Source organism: Spea bombifrons, chromosome 4 (assembly GCF_027358695.1).
Source record: "Spea bombifrons isolate aSpeBom1 chromosome 4, aSpeBom1.2.pri, whole genome shotgun sequence".
Classification (NCBI taxonomy): Eukaryota; Metazoa; Chordata; class Amphibia; order Anura; family Pelobatidae; genus Spea; species Spea bombifrons.
The window spans coordinates 71386887-71404955 of NC_071090.1; the positions used below are offsets into that span (position 1 = coordinate 71386887).

Here is an 18069-nt window from a genome sequence, read left to right on the forward strand (position 1 = left end):
GGATTTCAACAAAATTATCACAGTTGTGGATCACCCATGATATTTGAGAGTTTGCATCCAGTATACCACTACTGATTGTTTCTTGAGAACACCCTGGATTTGGAGAAATATCATTCAATGATCTAGGATTACAAACATTAGAGACATATATCAGAAAAAAATATATGGACTACCCATATATCGCTACTAAAACACTTAAGCAACAAAATATAAAAACGTTATTGTTGCTGCACATGCAGATTGAGGCCCCTTCCCTTTTCCTTGTGAATAAACCAGGTTCACACAGGGTGAGTGTCTCAAATTATTGGGTCTTTTTGCTAATGGCAGAGGGCACTTACAGTGGAACTGTCACAGCTTTTAGAAAAAAGCTCATTTGTTTGTCAATTTGTTTTTGTAGATATTTAGTTTAACGGTACATCTTGTGGATGCCGAGATCTGTGTCCTTCGGTGAAAGGGCTAGTAGTATCTAGTTAGTATCCAGTTATTTTAGCGGGTCTTCGTAAAATAACTTGCACAAGGACAATGACGCGGGGGACGCTATGAGAAGGAATGCTTGGCAAATTTCCCTTTCATAGAGCATTAGTTATGGAATCAGGGTTACAATCTGACACTTTACTATCATTTTCGCTGTCTTGTGTGCTCATTTTGCCATTTCCTAGGCTATTCCTCCTGCGTTACAGCTACATTCTAAAACCCCTGCTTCCATGTGGAACATGCCCGTGCTGGGGCATCCAGTAGCCTCCGTCTCTGCCTCTCATATTATATATGTTATTGTTTTTTCCTCACTCATCCTTAAGTACTGTTTGCAATGTATGCAATTTTGTACTATTGTGTAAATAAATGTATATATACTTTGAATGAAACATTACATTGGGTCTGATATTCTTCTAGTAACACAAGATGTGGAATGTTTACTGAAGCACCAAAAGCCTGAATCATTCTTCTTATTCTCTTGTACTGCTGTCTGAAAAAGGGAGATAAATAAGTGTTCTTTATTATTTATGACTTTCTTTTATCATCACATGTACCTCATAACTGACCCTAGAAAGAGGAAGACTTTTGATTAATGGAGTGCAGACAGAAGCCAGGGCTTCTTATGTGACTTTGTGGCCTGTTAATGCAGAACATTACATAGCACTTAGCGGAACAAAAATATACAATTACAAAATTTGTTTTTTTAAATAGATTTTCTGTTTCTATACATCACTATGATTTTTAAGGCTGTGCAACACTGTGTCACAGTCATGCCCACCAACATTCTGAACTTTTAAAAAGGGGCATATCGGGGGGGGGGCATCCAGAATAAAGGTCCCAAAAATGGATGGCATTACATAAAGTGGGACACTGGTTAAGTATGCTCTAGCATTCTCCATACTCTAAAGTGCATAGATAGGGGTGAGCTTAGAGTCAGCGGCATCTTGTTTGCATGCTATTTTTGGTGCCCTAGACCATAGGCGAGCATTACTAAATAATAATATTAATAATAACTGCGATACATTTTATATCCAATATATTTTAAATAACATATTTTATATGGATATTTTCTTTAAATAACAGTAGCATCACACAAACAAAATACAGATTTGTAGGCACATAGTACACCATAAGGGACAAAATAGAAACCCTATAAATTTAATAGCAGCCAGGACATAATATACATAATGTCTACCATTGCCCTGGATGTCCCTGCTTGATCCTCTAAGTTATCTAAAGGAAGTATTAACTATATGCGCAGCATTTCATGTTCATTACGAGTACACGCCTTATTGATGCATATTTATTGTTTTGTCAAACCATACAGATCACCAATGAATTATAACATGTAACAGTATCAGTTTCTTCCTACTTCTGGAGCATTTTACCAAGAACTAGTTAAAGATGCCAGCCTTGCGGAGTTTTTCAGCTACCTTTGACCAGATGATTTTGTTCACAGGCTTCTTTTTCCTAGCCTTGGCTGTAGCGTCATTGGACATATGCTCAGAGATCCACTCGAGGTAATACTGGGTAGAGGTGTAAACTCCAGGTCTTTGCTTCTGACCACAGCCAGAGCCCCAGCTAGCTATGCCAACCACAGTATAGAACTTTGCTTTGTTTTGTTTGCACATCAAAGGCCCTCCGCCGTCACCCTTTGATAAAGAAAACCAAACATTCCTTAAAAAAGACATTTAATAATCTCCATGGATTAATCAGACACTAATTGCATCCAAGAGACAATGGAATAGCCTCTGTGACTCAATCTCATTGTCTTTGCTGCTCCTTCCTGTATTCCAACTTTCACATTCTAAAATATTTTATTATCTTGCTCTACCTGCCAATCACCCCTCACATTTCCTTCCAGGATATGTAAACCGTATTTTGTTTTTTTACTCCTTTGCCCTGACCTATGCAACACGCAGAAACAAGCTATATTACCTCTCAGCTATTCTTCAGCACAGTTTTATGAAAAATGTACTGCCCATGGTATTGAAACACAGAAAAAGCATCATAAATTAATAAAAAGCGCATGCTGATGAAAATTGGCATACCTGGCAACTATCGATACCTCCCTGTTCATATCCTGCACACAGGTTGTAGTCACCCACAGCACCATTGTACATGTTTGGGCTATTGCAATGCTCAACTGGAATCAGATTCACCGGAGCTTCCTGAAGGATATTCGATGGTTCAGTGGCTGAAGAAAAAAAATATATAAAATGCAGGGTCACCTTCAGGAATTTTGGCTCTGAGTACAAACTTAAAGATAACGATCCCTGCCGTGTTTCACTCTGAGCTCCTCGTACCACCCTCACAATTGGGACATCATGCCCTAAAGCTCGCTTTCCTGGACCTCATACACAGCCACTGATTGTACCCTGCTGATGGAGGCTCTTTTTAAATGATTGGGTGTACAATAATTAAACTGATTCCAGTATGGAAACATATAATAATAAAATATGACTTTATCTGGAAAGATAGTATGTAATATCTTTTACACAATTTTTTTCTATGCATCTAACATAGAGAATAACATACAATTGTGGAACTAGAAGAAAAGCCATACATGTGTACAAAACCTATAGATAAATCTGTGCTTACATGTTTCTTTAATGACACCCCAACCTGCAATGTAGCAACCGGTCATCTTCCCCAGAACCTCTTGTTTGGCAGGAAGGCACGCAGGCTGAGTGTAGTCATCAAATATGATTGCCTTATTGAGTCTCAGCAAGACAATGTCATTTTGTTCAGATTCAGGGATGTAGTCCTTATGTTGAATCTTTTGTTGTATAGTTCGTATCTGGGCTTTTATCCCCACATTTGACAGTTTGGTGGCGCCAAACACAAGCCTCCAGGAACTATATTCTCTGAATAAAATCAAAGTACAATTTATAAGCCATCTTACTTTCTCATTTATTGATTAATACCACATTTCTCTTAACCCCTTTAAGACCGGGACATACCTGGTACTTCCTGGTCAAAGGTAAACCGCCAGACCGGGACGCACCAGGTACGTCATCGATGATGCGCGATCCAGCGTCGCTATGAATGCTGGGATCGCGAGAGGCGGCTGCTACTGACCGCTGGGTGTCCCAAGCGATCAGTAGCAGCCACTCCCCCTCAATTCCGTGCATGTGATCACTTTGAAGCGAATCACGAGCACGGAATTAAAATATTTAAAAAAAAACTGCGGTCTTGTTTGTACAGACAACTCTCTGGTCTAAATATTATTATCCAAACCCGGTATTTATTATAGACATGTAGTCAGAGACTTGAATCCCCCCCAAATAAAAACCCCAATATTGTATACTATAAAAATATTTAGGAGATAAGATGCTCATGCTTTCTATTAACGAATGGTGACTATGGTTCTGATTATGGGAATTATATGAATTGTTTCTATAAAAAGAGATCACAATCAGTTGCAACATACAGGGAAAAGAAAAATGTTGGTGCGCTAAGCTAGTCCCAGGCTCAAATAATACAAATGTGGAAAATGAGGCCTACAAAACAGGTGTGAGCATGCTGCAAATACAGTGTATTGGCTGTACAATGTATACAAAAAACAAAAAACTGTCTGCGCTTCTCATCCTAATAACATTGGCAACAAATATACCGTATTTGCTTGATTATAAGACGAGGTTTTTTTCAGAGCAAATGCTCTGAAAAATACCCCTCGTCTTATAATCGGGGTCGTCTTATAATCAGACCTCAAATAGGTCTGACTATGAGACAACTAAGATCCAGATCCCCCACAGCTGCAGGGGACCTGGATCCTCCTGTCCTCCCCCCCCGCCCCACTTACCGGTGCTTCTGAGTCCCCGGTATGCAGCCGGGGCAGCGTGTAGATGTCTACGCGATTCGCGTAGACAACTTACGCTGCAGCCGGAAGGAGGTGTGGCTAGCAGCGGGGGTTGTCTGCGTCCATCGCGCAGACCTTCTCCGGCTGTCAGAGATCAGAGTTCCCTGCACCGGGGGGCAGGGGAGTGTTAAATGGGGGGCATAAGGCATGTCTGGACGCAGAGTGTTCGATTAAATGCCCTTTAACCCCCTTAATGCCACTCTGCCTCCAGAAATGCCTTTTTAATGCTGTATATGCCACTCTGCCTCCTGAAATGCCTTAAACCTCCCTATATGCCACTCTGCCCCATAATATGCCTTTTAACCCCCTTAATGCCAGAGTGGCATATAGGGGTATAAGGCATTTCTGGGGGCAGAGTGGCACATAGGGGGTCAAAAGGCATATCATGGGGCACAGTGGCATATAGGGTTAAAAGGCATATCATGGGGCACAGTGGCATATAGGGGGTATAAGGCATTTCTGGGGCAGATGTGCATAACTGGGGGGGGGGGCAGGTTGGAAAATAGAAGGAAATAAAACCAAAATATTTTTCTCAATCATAGCTTTTATTAAAAAAAATAGTTTACATGAATTAACATTCACTGGTAAAACTTTTTCCCTATAGGGTCATCTTATATTCAGGCTTTTTCTTTTTTTCCTAAATTAATATTCAGATTTGGGGGGTCGTCTTATAATAGAGCAAATACGGTATAAATATTTTTTTTAGTTGTACCATACAACCCACAGGTCCAGTATCTGCTAAACTGTTATAACTCCCATAAAAAAAATCTTACTTACTTGTCACGATATATGAAACAATGGGCAGCTGTGAGCACCCACAAGTCATCCAAGATGACACCTCCACATAGATGAACATAAGTATCTTTATATGGCTCCTGAATACTAACCATCCACGGCCAACTACCGGGCTCCGCATTCTTTCCTTCTACCACACGGCAGCCAAGTATATCTGCCACAAGAGGTCTATTTCCGCAGACTGAAATAAAAATAAAAGGGCATTTAAGAAACTGGAGTCCTAGAAGAATATTTCACCAATGAAATGTACCCATCGTGACAATGGCTGTTTTAACATTTCTTCGGTGCTTGTGTTTAGCTGTAATTTTCTTCCTTACAGTTTACTGAACCCACAGTTATATATATTGTAAGTAGGGCTTACTTTAGATGTAATTATTTTGATTGTATCATATCATTAACTATAAAACAAAGTATAAAATATGGTGAAAAATTGAGAGAAAAAGAACTTCTACTTTTTACTCATATATAAAAACTAATGAAAAAAACTCCTGAGTTTAGAAATAACCAATTATTTTTTTTTGCTTTTTTCTGCACATTATGGGGCAATAAGTACAAGTAGCATTTTGCTACTTCAAAACCAATTTTTCCAAATCTGGTAATTCTGCCATGTGCTTTTTCCAGGAAACCCCAGGGTATTTTACATGATGGTATTTTAACTCTTTCCATGCGCACATTTTACCACCAGCCTTTGTCAAAGTTTTTTGTGTATAAATTTACAGCTCCTGGTATATGCCACTGTCACACAACACCCCGACATGTGTTCAGCAACATCTCCCGAGTACAGTGATACCACCCATGCATGGGTTTGCCTGGTTTGGCGGCAAAAGGGCCATATTTGGGGAATGTGCATTTTTCAATGTTGAACTTTGACATTTGGTGATCCTGTGCTCATGCCCTATTTGGTACATTTTTGTGCCTGGCCAATTCAGTGTGCCCAATAAAACCATATATTTTTGAAAACTAGAGACCCCAGAGTATTTCAAATGCTGGTATTTTAACTCTTTCCATGCACACATTTTACAACCAGCCTTTGTCAAAGTTTGCAGTAGTATTTTTTGTGTGTATTTTTCCCACACACATTGTACTTTAGGTATGAATTTACAGTTCCTGGTATATGTCACTGTCACATAACACTCCAATATGTGTTCAGCAGAGACCCACATGCATGGGTTTGTCGGGTTGTTTGGGGGCTAAAAGGCCACATTTGGGACATGCGCATTTTTCAAACTGGAAATTTGAAATGTGGTCATCCTGCCCCCTGTGTTAATTGTGACATTGTTAAACCCGGCCAATTCAATTTACCCCATCAAATCATAAATTTTTTTAAAAGTAGACACCCCATGGACATTTAACATGCCAGTATTTTAACTCTTTCCATGCAAGAATTGTTTGAAGATATAGTGCTAATTTTAGGATATTTTTAATTTATTTATTTATTTTCCTTTTTTTGGAACTGGAAGGTTCCCATGACATCAGTGGAAAATTAGTGGAAACAGACTCAGACAGTCTCTCTCACACACAGAGACTCAGGCAGTCTCTCTCTCTCTCACACACACACACACACACACACACACACACACACACACACAGGCATTCACAAAATTTACTGTAAAAAGGCACTTTGAACAATTTCAAGCTGTTCAAGAAAATATATATATGAAAATATATTAACAAAACATTTAAAGACCCACTTAACAATTTTTTTAAATCTGCTTCTTGGAAACAAGCTGAAAACTGCATGTACATCAAGAAAAAAAATTGACTCAAAATGGTATATGTGGTTTTCACCTTTTTTTCCAAAAGGTATTTTTTTAAACAAATCTGGATATGCTTTATGCCACTGTGCTCCCCTAGATATGCTTTATGCCCACCCAGGTATGTCACGTTGCCCCCTGATATGCCACTCTGCCCCCCTAGATATGCTTTTTGCCCCACTAGATATGCCACTCTGACCCCCCCTCCAACTTACCAATGCACCCCCAGGCTCCACGGTGCCTAGTGGGGACAGCCATCATAGAAGCGGAAGTACCATCAGCAGCGGAAGTTGTCTGCGCGCATTGCCATTTCTCAGCTGCCAGAGAGGAGAATACAGGTCCCCTGCAGGGGGATGCTCGTCTCTGGCAGCCGGGGCTTCTGTGGTGGAGCACCGTAAAGTCACGTAACACCTGCGCTCCTTCGGAGAGGAGGATCCGCTGCGGGGGACCTGGATCCTACTATCCGGCAGCCGGATCCTCACCCTGCTGTTTGCCTGCAGCAGGGATAAATGAAAAAGAAAGATGAACACCCACCCGGCGCCCAGAACTGGTACAGGTCCCCGGCGCGGTGGTTGGCGACCCCTGCTCTAGAGAACTCTGGCTCCACTTGCAGGTTGAATACAGGTACTGCATTCAACCATGCAAGTCAATGGAGCCCAGCTTTCTAATCACAACGTGATTAGTAAAATATTTAAAAAATATGGAAAAAAAAGCTTTAAAAAAGTAGTAACAATTAGGAATAAAATAAAGTAAGGCTGCAACTAACGATTATTTTCATAATCGATTAGTTGGCCGATTATTTTTTTGATTAATCGGATAAAAAAAACAATCTGCAAATTTTTCATTTATTTAAAATAATGTAATCAACAAACTGGGTGTTAAGAACAAACATCAGAATAAAAAACTGAAAATTTACATTAACGTGTCATTAACCATTTTATCTCTATCACAATGGCATTTCCCTAATTTCCTTATTTTACTGACATAATAATAAAAGCTATATTTTAAAGGTACAAGAACGCATTTCTTGTTTTTATTTCCCTACCTTCCCCCCAGTTATGCACATCTGACCCCAGGCTTGCCACTCTGCCCCCATATATGCTTTATACCTTCCTATATGACACTCTACCCCCCAGATATGCCTTATACCTTCCTATATGCCACTCTGCCCCCCAGATATGCCTTATACCTTCCTATATCGACTCTACCCCCTTATATGCTACTCTGCCTCCCAGATATGCCTTATACCTCCCTATATGCCACTCTGCCCCCCAATATACCTTATACCTCCCTATATGCCACTCTGCCCCCAATATTCCTTATACCTATATACCTTATATCCTCCTATATGCCTATGTGCCCCCGATATGCCTTATATCCCCCTGATATGCCACTCCGCCCCCCAGATATGCCTTATACCTTCCTATATGTCACTCTACCCCTATCTATGCCTTATACCTTCCTATATGCCACTATGCCCCCCAGATATGCCTTATACCTTCCTATATGTCACTCTACCCCCTTATATGCTACTCTGCCCCCCAGATATGCCACTCTGCCCCCCTGCTATGCCTTATACCTCCCTATATGCCTTCTACCGATATACCTTATATCCCCCTATATGCCACTGTGCCCCCTGATATGCCACTCCGCCCTCCAGATATGCCTTATACCTTCCTATATGCCATACTGCTCATAGATATTCCTTATACCTCCCTATAAGCCACTATGCCCCCTGATATGCCTTACACCCCCGCTGATATTCCTTAAGCCCCGTCCCATACTACATGGTGTCTAGTGGGGGCAGCCGGTGAATCTCCGCTGCTGGTCGGCACTTTCGCTAGAGCTTCTATGACTGAGCATCGGAAAGTCATGTGACGCCAGTGCTCCATCATAGAAGCCCCATCGGAAGTGAAGGGCAGTAGCGTAGGTTGTCTGTGCGCATCGCACAGACGCCCACTGGCTGCCAGATAGGAGTATCCTCCGCAGCACTGAAGGGGACCTGGATCGTCCTCCCTGGCAGCTGGTGGGTGTCTGTGGAATGCACATGATGGAGCACTGGAAGGTCATGTGATGCCGGAGCTCAGTCATAGAAGCCCCGGCGGAAGTGGAGGGCAGAAGCGGTGGTTGTCTGTGTGCATCGCACAGACGCCCAGAGCTGCCAGGGAGGACCTCAAATAGAGGCCGGATTATAAGACGAGTGGTATTTTTCAGAGCATTAACATCTTATAGTCGATAAAATCAATTCAACCGATTCGTTGATGGTTTTCATTATTGATTAGTTGTTTAAGCTCTAAAATAAAATTAGCACTGTATCTTCCCAAAAATCTTGACATGGAAAGAGTTAAAGTAAAAGCATTTCAAATACCGATGGGGTTTGATGGGGTAAATTGGAGTGGCCGGGCTCAAAGATAGGGCACAGCCACAGACTGACCAAAAAGGGGGGAGGGGCAGACTTCCCAAATGTGGCCTTTTAACCCCCAGAGAAACCCATGCATGGGGGTATCACTGTACTCAGGAGATGTTGCTGAACACATATGGGGTGTTGTTTGATGTTTGACGTATACCTGGAGCTATAATCTTACACCTGAAGTACAATTTGTGTGAAAGAAAAATAAAAATACTACCACAAACTTTCGCAAAGGCTGGTGGTAGAATCTCATGCATGGAAAGGTTTAAAATACTAGCATTTAAAATACCTTGGGGTGTCTAGTTTTCAAAAATATATGGTTTGATGGGATACATTGAATTAGCTGTCTTCAAAGATGGCCCTATCAGGACATGGGGGCAGTAGGACCAGATGTAAAAGTTTGTTTGACAGCCTGGACTCCCACCTGACAGCAGAAGACAGCATTGCCGGCTTTCTGCTGCCCAATCTGATGTAACAGCTTCCGGCACGAAAGCCGGAAAACTGTTACATTTTTAAAACACAGATCGCGCGATCAGGCATTCCCTTCCGGGTCGCGTCACTGCTGATGTCACCAGGAAGGTCATCCGAGGACAGGATGTCCCCTGCATCCCCGATGAGGCACAGACGTTGCGATCTCTATGCAAGTGTGTGGGAACTTGCATAGAGATCAGTGTGATCGGTGCAGGGGGAATGCAGGGAGGAGAGTGAGAGTGATTTAAAAAAAAAATCACTAAAATAATACAATAAATAATCATTAAAAAAACAATAAAGCTAAGTGATGTCATTGTGACATCACTGGCATTAATAACACGTTCAAGAGGTCCCTAAGAGGACCTCTAACCATTTTAAAAAAAATATATATAAAAATACAAAACCCTTACATCCCATTGCCCTAACTAACACAACATCTACCCAGTATAACGCTCCTGCCCCCGTTCACAACCCCCAAACCCATTAAGCCATAAGCATAAAAATTCTACAAATAATGTACACCTTATAGTATGTTACCTATAAGTGCTGGAAAAGTATGGAAAATCTATATAAATTAGGTTAGGTATTTCTGTAATCAGGACACCAGAATTGATAAAGTTAGGTGTTTTTTTTCTAATTTTCGCTAGTTTTCACAAAACATTCTACATTTTCAGCTAATCATCTAACTATGTTATCAAAAGAAAGCGCTCTCTCTCCTCGAAAAAACAATATATAGTTTATATGGGTACACCATTCACGGGAAAAGCGAATAATCGCTGAACCGACATAGCGCAAAAATGGCAAAATTGCTCCAGGACTTGAGGTACCAAAAACCCCTGGGATTGAAGGGGTTAAATATCTCACCAATTATTTTTGTTTTATGCACTTTTAAAAAAAAACTAAATGACATGAACACATGCATTGTATGTATATCTGTAATAACAGATATACTTTCCTCTATCATAAGAGCTTATAGACAGACTAAAAACTATACCTATAGTAAGTAAAATCAGTAAAAGCTTCATGCTTGGACCTGCACATTTAAACACGATCTAGTTATCCCACAGAATGTACGGAATAATATCACATGTAACACGGAAGATAATCTCTGCGCCATAACATTGGTTTTCAAACGGTCCGCAATATTCGTTAACGGAAGTGACGTCAGTCAGCAGTCAGTCACGGACCATGCAATATGTCGGCGCCCAGCTCCGAAGCAAAGCGTTTCCTTGGAGATGCTAGTAGCAGTGCTGCTGCCGCTGAAGAAGACGAATATGAGGTGGTGGAGGTAAGATGTTAAATAGCAGGGCCAATGGCTACAATGTAATACTATCCTTTAGTGTTACACGGTTTTTAATTCGTCTGCAGGTATTCACGGTACCGTATTCCCGTGAATAGAATGCTTTTATCCAAATGAATATGGAATACACGATAAAGTACTTTTCCTATATGCTGTAAGGAGCGAGGGCCCTGTGGCATTAGGGAAGGGTGCATTTGAGCTGCAGTTCCATCTTGCAGCAACTCTGGTCTTGCTGCTTTGGGGTGAAGTCGCTTCAGAGTATTCGGGAGTAGCAGAGGGTTGCATTTCCAGCTCTGCTCTAGTGGATTGCACAGTATTATGTAAACGCTCAGTCCTCTTCCAGCGAGGAGCACCTTTTAATAAATTGCTAATGTTGAACTCTTTCCCAATTGTTATACTTTCAGGAACAGTTGGTTTTGGTGGAGTTAACAGGAATTATTGATTTAGACATCTTGGAAAAATGTGACAACAGATGCAAGATTTTGGTGAGTTAACTTCTGACATTGATTGATTACATAATAAAAGTGTCACTTTGGAACCAGAACTGAAACATTTTTCTTTTGGTTCTTAATGATATCTATGAAAGAGAGTATTGTCACTTTTGTTGCTGACAATATACCATATATCTAGTAGACAGTTTATAAACAGACGGTAGGGGAAGCAAAGGTGATGTGCTGTCCCATTTTGAAATGCAAACTGTGTTAAAGCCCTTTGCATCTGGTAACGTGCAAAAAAATGCCCCCATGTCGCCACAATTGTGGTGATCGCAGGGGCACTGCTGCTGCCACCCTGAGCCCCCAAGAAGCCCACGGGAGGGATTCTGCAGGCTCAACAAGATCGTGGTTTCAGGTAAGGGGATTGTGTGTCGGGTCTCTGCTACAACATTCCCCTTCTGCATGATTGCTTCATGAGAGCGACAGTGCAGCGTTAAACCCTTCAAGGCGGCACTTTAGGGGTTAATGCATTTTGTACAGGGCTCTGCAGAGCAGCAGCAGCAAAAAAGAGCCCCCCATAAGCCTTTTGCCCACTCCTTTTCTGGCTGCTATTGGGGCGCAAATCCCAGCATACCACATATTTAAAATATCTTATTTATAAACAGCGATGTGTGTCGTTCTTATTTAACCCTGTAAGTGCCAAAATGAATGAAAATACCAGGCATATGAGGTGTTTCTAAGAACAGGACAAATAACTAAATACACTTTTGGAGTTTTTTTCCATTTGCCCTGGTTATATATATATGTAGGCACTAGGAATTCCAGGTTCAAAGAATTAGGATACAGACGTGTGTTTACAACAATCATAATTATCAAGATAAGTGTTAGGGATTGCTTACAATTTTTTTGTATTACATTCCCCCCCCCCCCCGAGTTAGTAAATACATTTATTTATTTGGCTAAATAAAATCGGCACCTATAAATAATTTATATAGTATAACCCGTTTTAGTTTAGGCTTTGTCATTGATATATTTGCATAATTTGTGTCATTTCTGTTTTCATGCAGGGAATTAACACAGAAAAACCATTCCTACAAGTTGATAAATACGTGTTTGCAGGAGAGTATGAAGGTATGGATGCGCTTAAATATCGGGGACTCCCACGCGAATCCCATAAATAAAAACTATTTTAAAAACTGTGCAGAGGTAAAGCTGATCGTCACTGTTTAATTAAAACTCGTGTGTATCTGCCAACCATGCAGTGTTAAGCGTAGTGTTTAAGTTTGCAAATAAATTACAGAAAAATAATAAAAGCAATAAAAAGAAATGACTGATTTACCTGATGAAGCACTGTGGTAGTGGCATCACATCACACTATGGTACTGTCTGCAAACTCCCACTTTGCTTTGTCACAATACGTGGGTTCAGTCTCAAGCACGGTGACTTTTGTTATATGAGCAATTAGGGGTGGCAGGTTTATGGGGAAAACATTAATGCGTATATCCGTTTTTAAGAATTGAGACAAATACAGTGTTCAACAGCACAAACTTCTTAAGGGGGAGTCTTGTGAGTTTTAGATATAGTGTTTTATACCACCCAGTAGCACAGCACGGGAAATATCTGGAATTTTTGACATTTACATTTCAAATACAAACACAAATAAACACAAATGAGCTGATTCTTTATGTTAATGATTTCCTTTTTCTATAAGTGCATCTGTCATTCAGTAATGACAAGGTGTCATTTTGTAGAGGGTAACTTGTTGCTGTATATTGTGCTAGCCAGTTCTATAAGTGAAAAGTGATGTCATAGGCTAACAGAAATAAAAGCTGAATATAGCCTCCAGGTGTGTTGCATGCACACTAGTCTCATCTCCAACACGTCACAAAATGGTTTGTGAGGTGTGTCCACAACATTTTGGCATAGAAAAGACAGCAGTGTGCAGACCATCCAGACAGCCATATTGAAAAGTAAGATCAAGCGAGTATCTGTGGCCGAGGGAAGAAGATATTGTGTTTTTAAAACAGTTTTAAATAATACTATTTAAAAAGATAAGGAGACTGTCCATGCTAATTTATAAGGGTTGTCAGTCTGGCATGAATGTTAAATATCATTCATACATCAAATAATGTTATTTTCACTAAAAATGGTTAAATAAAACTAACACGTTTTCTTTGTTTTTCAGATGCCCTTGGCACCTTTGTGATATTTGAAGAAACGTCAGAACAAGGTAAGGTTTTCATTGAATAACTTAGAAGAGATCTTGAATTAACCCTTTAGTACATCAGAGAACATTGCATAGCGCAATGACCCATGTATGTAGTGGCATATATGCTTTGCCCCTGGAATGAATTGACTATTTTGCCTATGTGACGTTTTATTAAATTATTAGGTACCAAATTAATTCCATATTCAGACAGGATCCACCAACATACCAATAAATATTCAGTGGTTATGTTGCATCTATGATACTTGCATGACCTAGGAAATGTATAGCAGTATGTCTTAACTGTCTGTATTATTACCACTGTCTTTGTATTCCTCATAAATGGAATCGGTAAATTCATCTTGGAGTTAAAATAGAAAAAATACTACACATATTTGTTCTTTCCTACATGGCCAGCACAAGGGCCCATGGTACCCTAGGCAAACTATGACCCCTCCGAATGTCTCTATTGGAATCCCTTTTATATGGAATTGCTGATATTGCAACATTGCCCATTACGTGGCAGGAAAGAAACAGCTGTGTAACTTGCTGCTGATAGATAAAGATTCTCTGTTATTGTAACCATGTCATTGTTATAGTATTGATGTAAGCATTTCTCTGTCACATTTTTTTAGTGGATGGAGATAACCCAAAACCCCAGTTGAAATACAAATGTCATACGACAAAGAAACTAAATATGACAAGGACATTTTTGACAGAAAAGAAAGAAGGTGATGAGGGAGGTCAGTATATGTAAAATTTAATAAAATATATAAATGGAACCAGAATTCTGCTGACTGTCTTAACTTTGTGGGTTCTGTAATTCTGCTCATTCAGTAATGTGTACAGGATATTTGCGCATGTACACAGACAGGCACTGTGAAGTTCACTGTATTTTCTCCCATGGAAGATGGACTATGTGGGGTTTCTGTGTCAACCTCACAAGAGCCTTAGCTCCTCTCCATAGCATTCCTCAATATTAAAAATGTTTGCTCTCTTAGAAAATATCAAAAGTGATTATCCAGGCTTCATACCGCAGTTGAAAGGGCCACAAGAAGTGCTACCTAGCTAGCTTTTAGATTGATAATTCTGACTACCGTATTTATCGGCGTATAACACGCACTGGTGTATAACACGCACCCCCATTTTTGAACAAAAAAACTGAACAAAAAAAACTTCATCAGAATCACTGCTATCTGGGAAACCACACACACACAGTAAGACACACACAGTAAGACACACACACAGTAAGACACACTCACACTCAGACACACACTCAGACACACACACCCTAACCCCCCTTCTCAGGATCTCCCCTCTCTCTCCCTAACCCCATCCCGGTCACTTACCTTCAACTCCTGTGTTGGAAGCGTGAGGCGTTTGTCTCGGGTGCCGGCGCTTCACTGCTGAGCGCCGGCACCCGAGACAAACGCCTCACGCTTCCAACACAAGAGTTGAAGCGCTGAGGCAGGCGGAGGCAGGCGGCAGGCGGCTGAGGCAGGCGGCGGGCGGCGGCGGGCGGCGGCGGCTGAGGCAGGCGGCTGAGGCTGAGGCAGGCGGCGGCGGCCGCCAGCAGAGGAGTCCTGGATTTCTGTCAGTCAGGGGGGCCCGAGAGTTGCCGAGCGGTCGTCTTCAGCAACCGCTCGGCACCCCTTGGGCCCCCCCTGACTGGCAGAACTCCAGGGCCCGGTCGCAGTTGCGACCCCGGTAGTTCCGCCACTGGCTCTAGGATTTATCGGCGTATAACACGCAGGTAGGATTTCAGCTTCAAATTTTAGTTAAAAAAGTGCGTGTTATACGCCGATAAATACGGTACTTAAGACCAAACAACTGACTCAGGAGGAATGATTCCCAACTCACTCCATTGTGGCATGAACATGTGATGTTTATGCCAGTTTTTTCAAATTGATTCTGGGAATAGGTGCAGGATGCTAAGATTTTGTTGTACTAAAACTAAGCTAGTTTTCCAAGTATATGAGGCTTTAAGCTGCCCGGACAAAAAAGAGGCTCCTACAAATGTCCCTGAGCTAATAAATATATATGAAATATATGCCCGTCTACCATAGAGTGCAGTCATAGGGAGTTTTTCTTTAAATGAGTATTTTGTTACTCCAAGGAACCATCTAACATTGCCGTTCTATTGTGTTGTAGGAGTATTTTGCCTGTTAAAACATGGAAATGGAAACTACATTTAAAACTTAACATGTTATTCTGTGTTTATGTTAATGTTTTCTCTACATTTGTTCCAGTGGACAAAGTTGAATGGTTCCAGATTAAAGATGATGACAATGCCTGTTGGCCCAACATGATATGCAACTTTGCACAGGAGGGTGAAGAAGGTGAAAATGCAGAGGATGCATCTCAGAGTGAACCTGAAGAAGAGCAGGAGCAGCTGGATGTATCAACTGAGGACTCTGGAAACCTGGAGCAAAGTGTTGATAATGAAAAGCAGGACTCTGAGATGGAGGAGTCTGTATCACACCCCGCTTGTCAACAAGAAGGGCAGGACCTCAGTCAACTGACAGAAGAAACCAGTTCTAAAGATCAAGGAGAACAAAGTTCCCATGAGTGAAACATGCCATATAAAAAAAGGTATTTCAACAATGAATCGTTATTGTTATCCTTTGTTAATATAGCTCAAACAAATTTTGCAAAGATGACAATTACACACAAAAAGTTTTGGAGCAATACATTTTTCACTCTTTTTACAGTTTTGTTGCTTTTAAAAAATGTCACTTGTTTTGTCCCTGAATTCTCCAGTACCTAACCAGAGCAACCATGATAAACCACATCATGTTTACAATTGTGATGTTGTTTGCTCTTGTGATCACATGTCAAGATTTATAGCTAAGCAGAATGCAGCTTTACCGAAAACCCACATTTTCAGCAACATTGATATCATGAGATACAAGAAGTCTCCATGATCCCATGTTATAGAGAAAGAAGAACACAGATGGATGACGTTTTACCATGCCCTGTATTTTTTTAAGCAGAGTGTCCTTAAATTAAGAAAATGGCAATTAATATATGTGACACTTTAGACTGTTTATTCCAAGAACTTTGTGCTAAATGATAAATAAATAAATGTAGATCTAAGTTTCTTATTGGTTTGGGTATGGAGGGAATTTCCCCATCTCCAACAAATGAATTTGAAGATATAGCGACTTAGATGCTGAGCCAAACAGGAGTTACATGTAAGTGTGGCTCCACGTGATCGCACTTTTATTTGAGTTATTTTCTGCTGAGCTAATTGGGAAAACTTGGCCTCCCTATGAGGAGTTGATGTAGGCTGTATTAGGGCTCACCCAGTTACTCTTGCACACACTTTATATTTCAGTAAGGAAAACTAACCCTTTAACCACCTGGATTTATTTTCATATCTATAATCTGCATTTTAGTATTAAAAATACCCCAGACTATTTCAAATACACTGTCTAAATTGGACGCCAGAGTGGCATGAGCCTCCTCCACAGTGTACATATGGGGCATTTTAATGATTTTTTTTTGTTTGTTTTATTATAACTCCCAATCTAACACTAACCTACTTATCCCAACCAATTGGCCACCTAACTCATAATAATAATAAAAAGATTCCCACAAAAAGAAAAAAAAGAGTAATGCATTGTACTGATTCCGACAATAGCATGCTCTGTAAAGGTAAAATTAAATTAGTTTAAGCCTTTAAATGTCAAAACAAATAATAAGGGGAATTTTTTTTTTTTAAGTAAAAGGATATTGATTAATTAGAGTTAATTTTATACTCCAACATAACTTACCAGCCCAAATAATTTCATCACTACCAATCGTTTTATGTATAACTTTCTTATGTGCCCTTCGCAAACCTGATGCTGCTTTGTGAATACATGGTGATAACAAACATGAAATACAGACATACCTACATACATTTCTATGTGGATTGCCTTACTGTTGCCCATTGGAAGCTGTGAAGCAGTGTCCTGAATGCAATAGACTAACATGAAATATTGCAGACACAGCATAAAATAACGAGTGATGGGTATGGATTAAAATTGAACAGAACACTCATTCTGTTCAGAGCCTGTTTTTTTTTCTAGTTAACACTGCTTCAGAAGTTATCACAAAGTTCTGCTATGCGCTGTTTTCGCCTCTGATTTTATGGTGTCCTATGTTTGGGTCTTCTTCACAAAGAAGGTATGCTGACAGAATGTGGGAGAAGTGGAATAAAATACACAATACTGTGATTGGGATGAGTTTATTTGCATTTATAGATTGCAAAGTAGATCTATAAATGAAAAGGTGGGCAAACAAGCCATATGAAGTGCCTTATCTCTTGTACAAATATGAGTGGGGGGTTGCTAAAAACCCAACAAAATTGTAAGAATTT

The 18069-nt window shown here is 40.4% G+C and overlaps 2 protein-coding genes across 2 annotated transcripts; one reads left to right on the forward strand and one right to left on the reverse strand.

The window, feature by feature from the left end:
* Positions 1 to 1763: 1763 nt before the first annotated feature.
* On the reverse strand, positions 1764 to 10876 carry LOC128491942 (acrosin-like). The gene is made up of 5 exons (XM_053464337.1): positions 10761 to 10876; positions 5114 to 5312; positions 3076 to 3341; positions 2526 to 2671; positions 1764 to 2126 (listed from the first exon to the last, which is right to left on the reverse strand). Exons 1-5 carry the CDS (start codon positions 10789 to 10791, stop codon positions 1869 to 1871), a joined length of 900 nt encoding a protein of 299 aa, XP_053320312.1. The 5' UTR covers positions 10792 to 10876; the 3' UTR covers positions 1764 to 1868.
* Positions 10877 to 10934: 58 nt separating this feature from the next.
* GTF3C6 (general transcription factor IIIC subunit 6) lies at positions 10935 to 16792 on the forward strand. The gene is made up of 7 exons (XM_053463220.1): positions 10935 to 11054; positions 11471 to 11551; positions 12568 to 12631; positions 13686 to 13730; positions 14342 to 14449; positions 15956 to 16298; positions 16467 to 16792. Exons 1-6 carry the CDS (start codon positions 10962 to 10964, stop codon positions 16276 to 16278), a joined length of 714 nt encoding a protein of 237 aa, XP_053319195.1. The 5' UTR covers positions 10935 to 10961; the 3' UTR covers positions 16279 to 16298; positions 16467 to 16792.
* The last annotated feature ends 1277 nt before the right edge of the window (positions 16793 to 18069 follow it).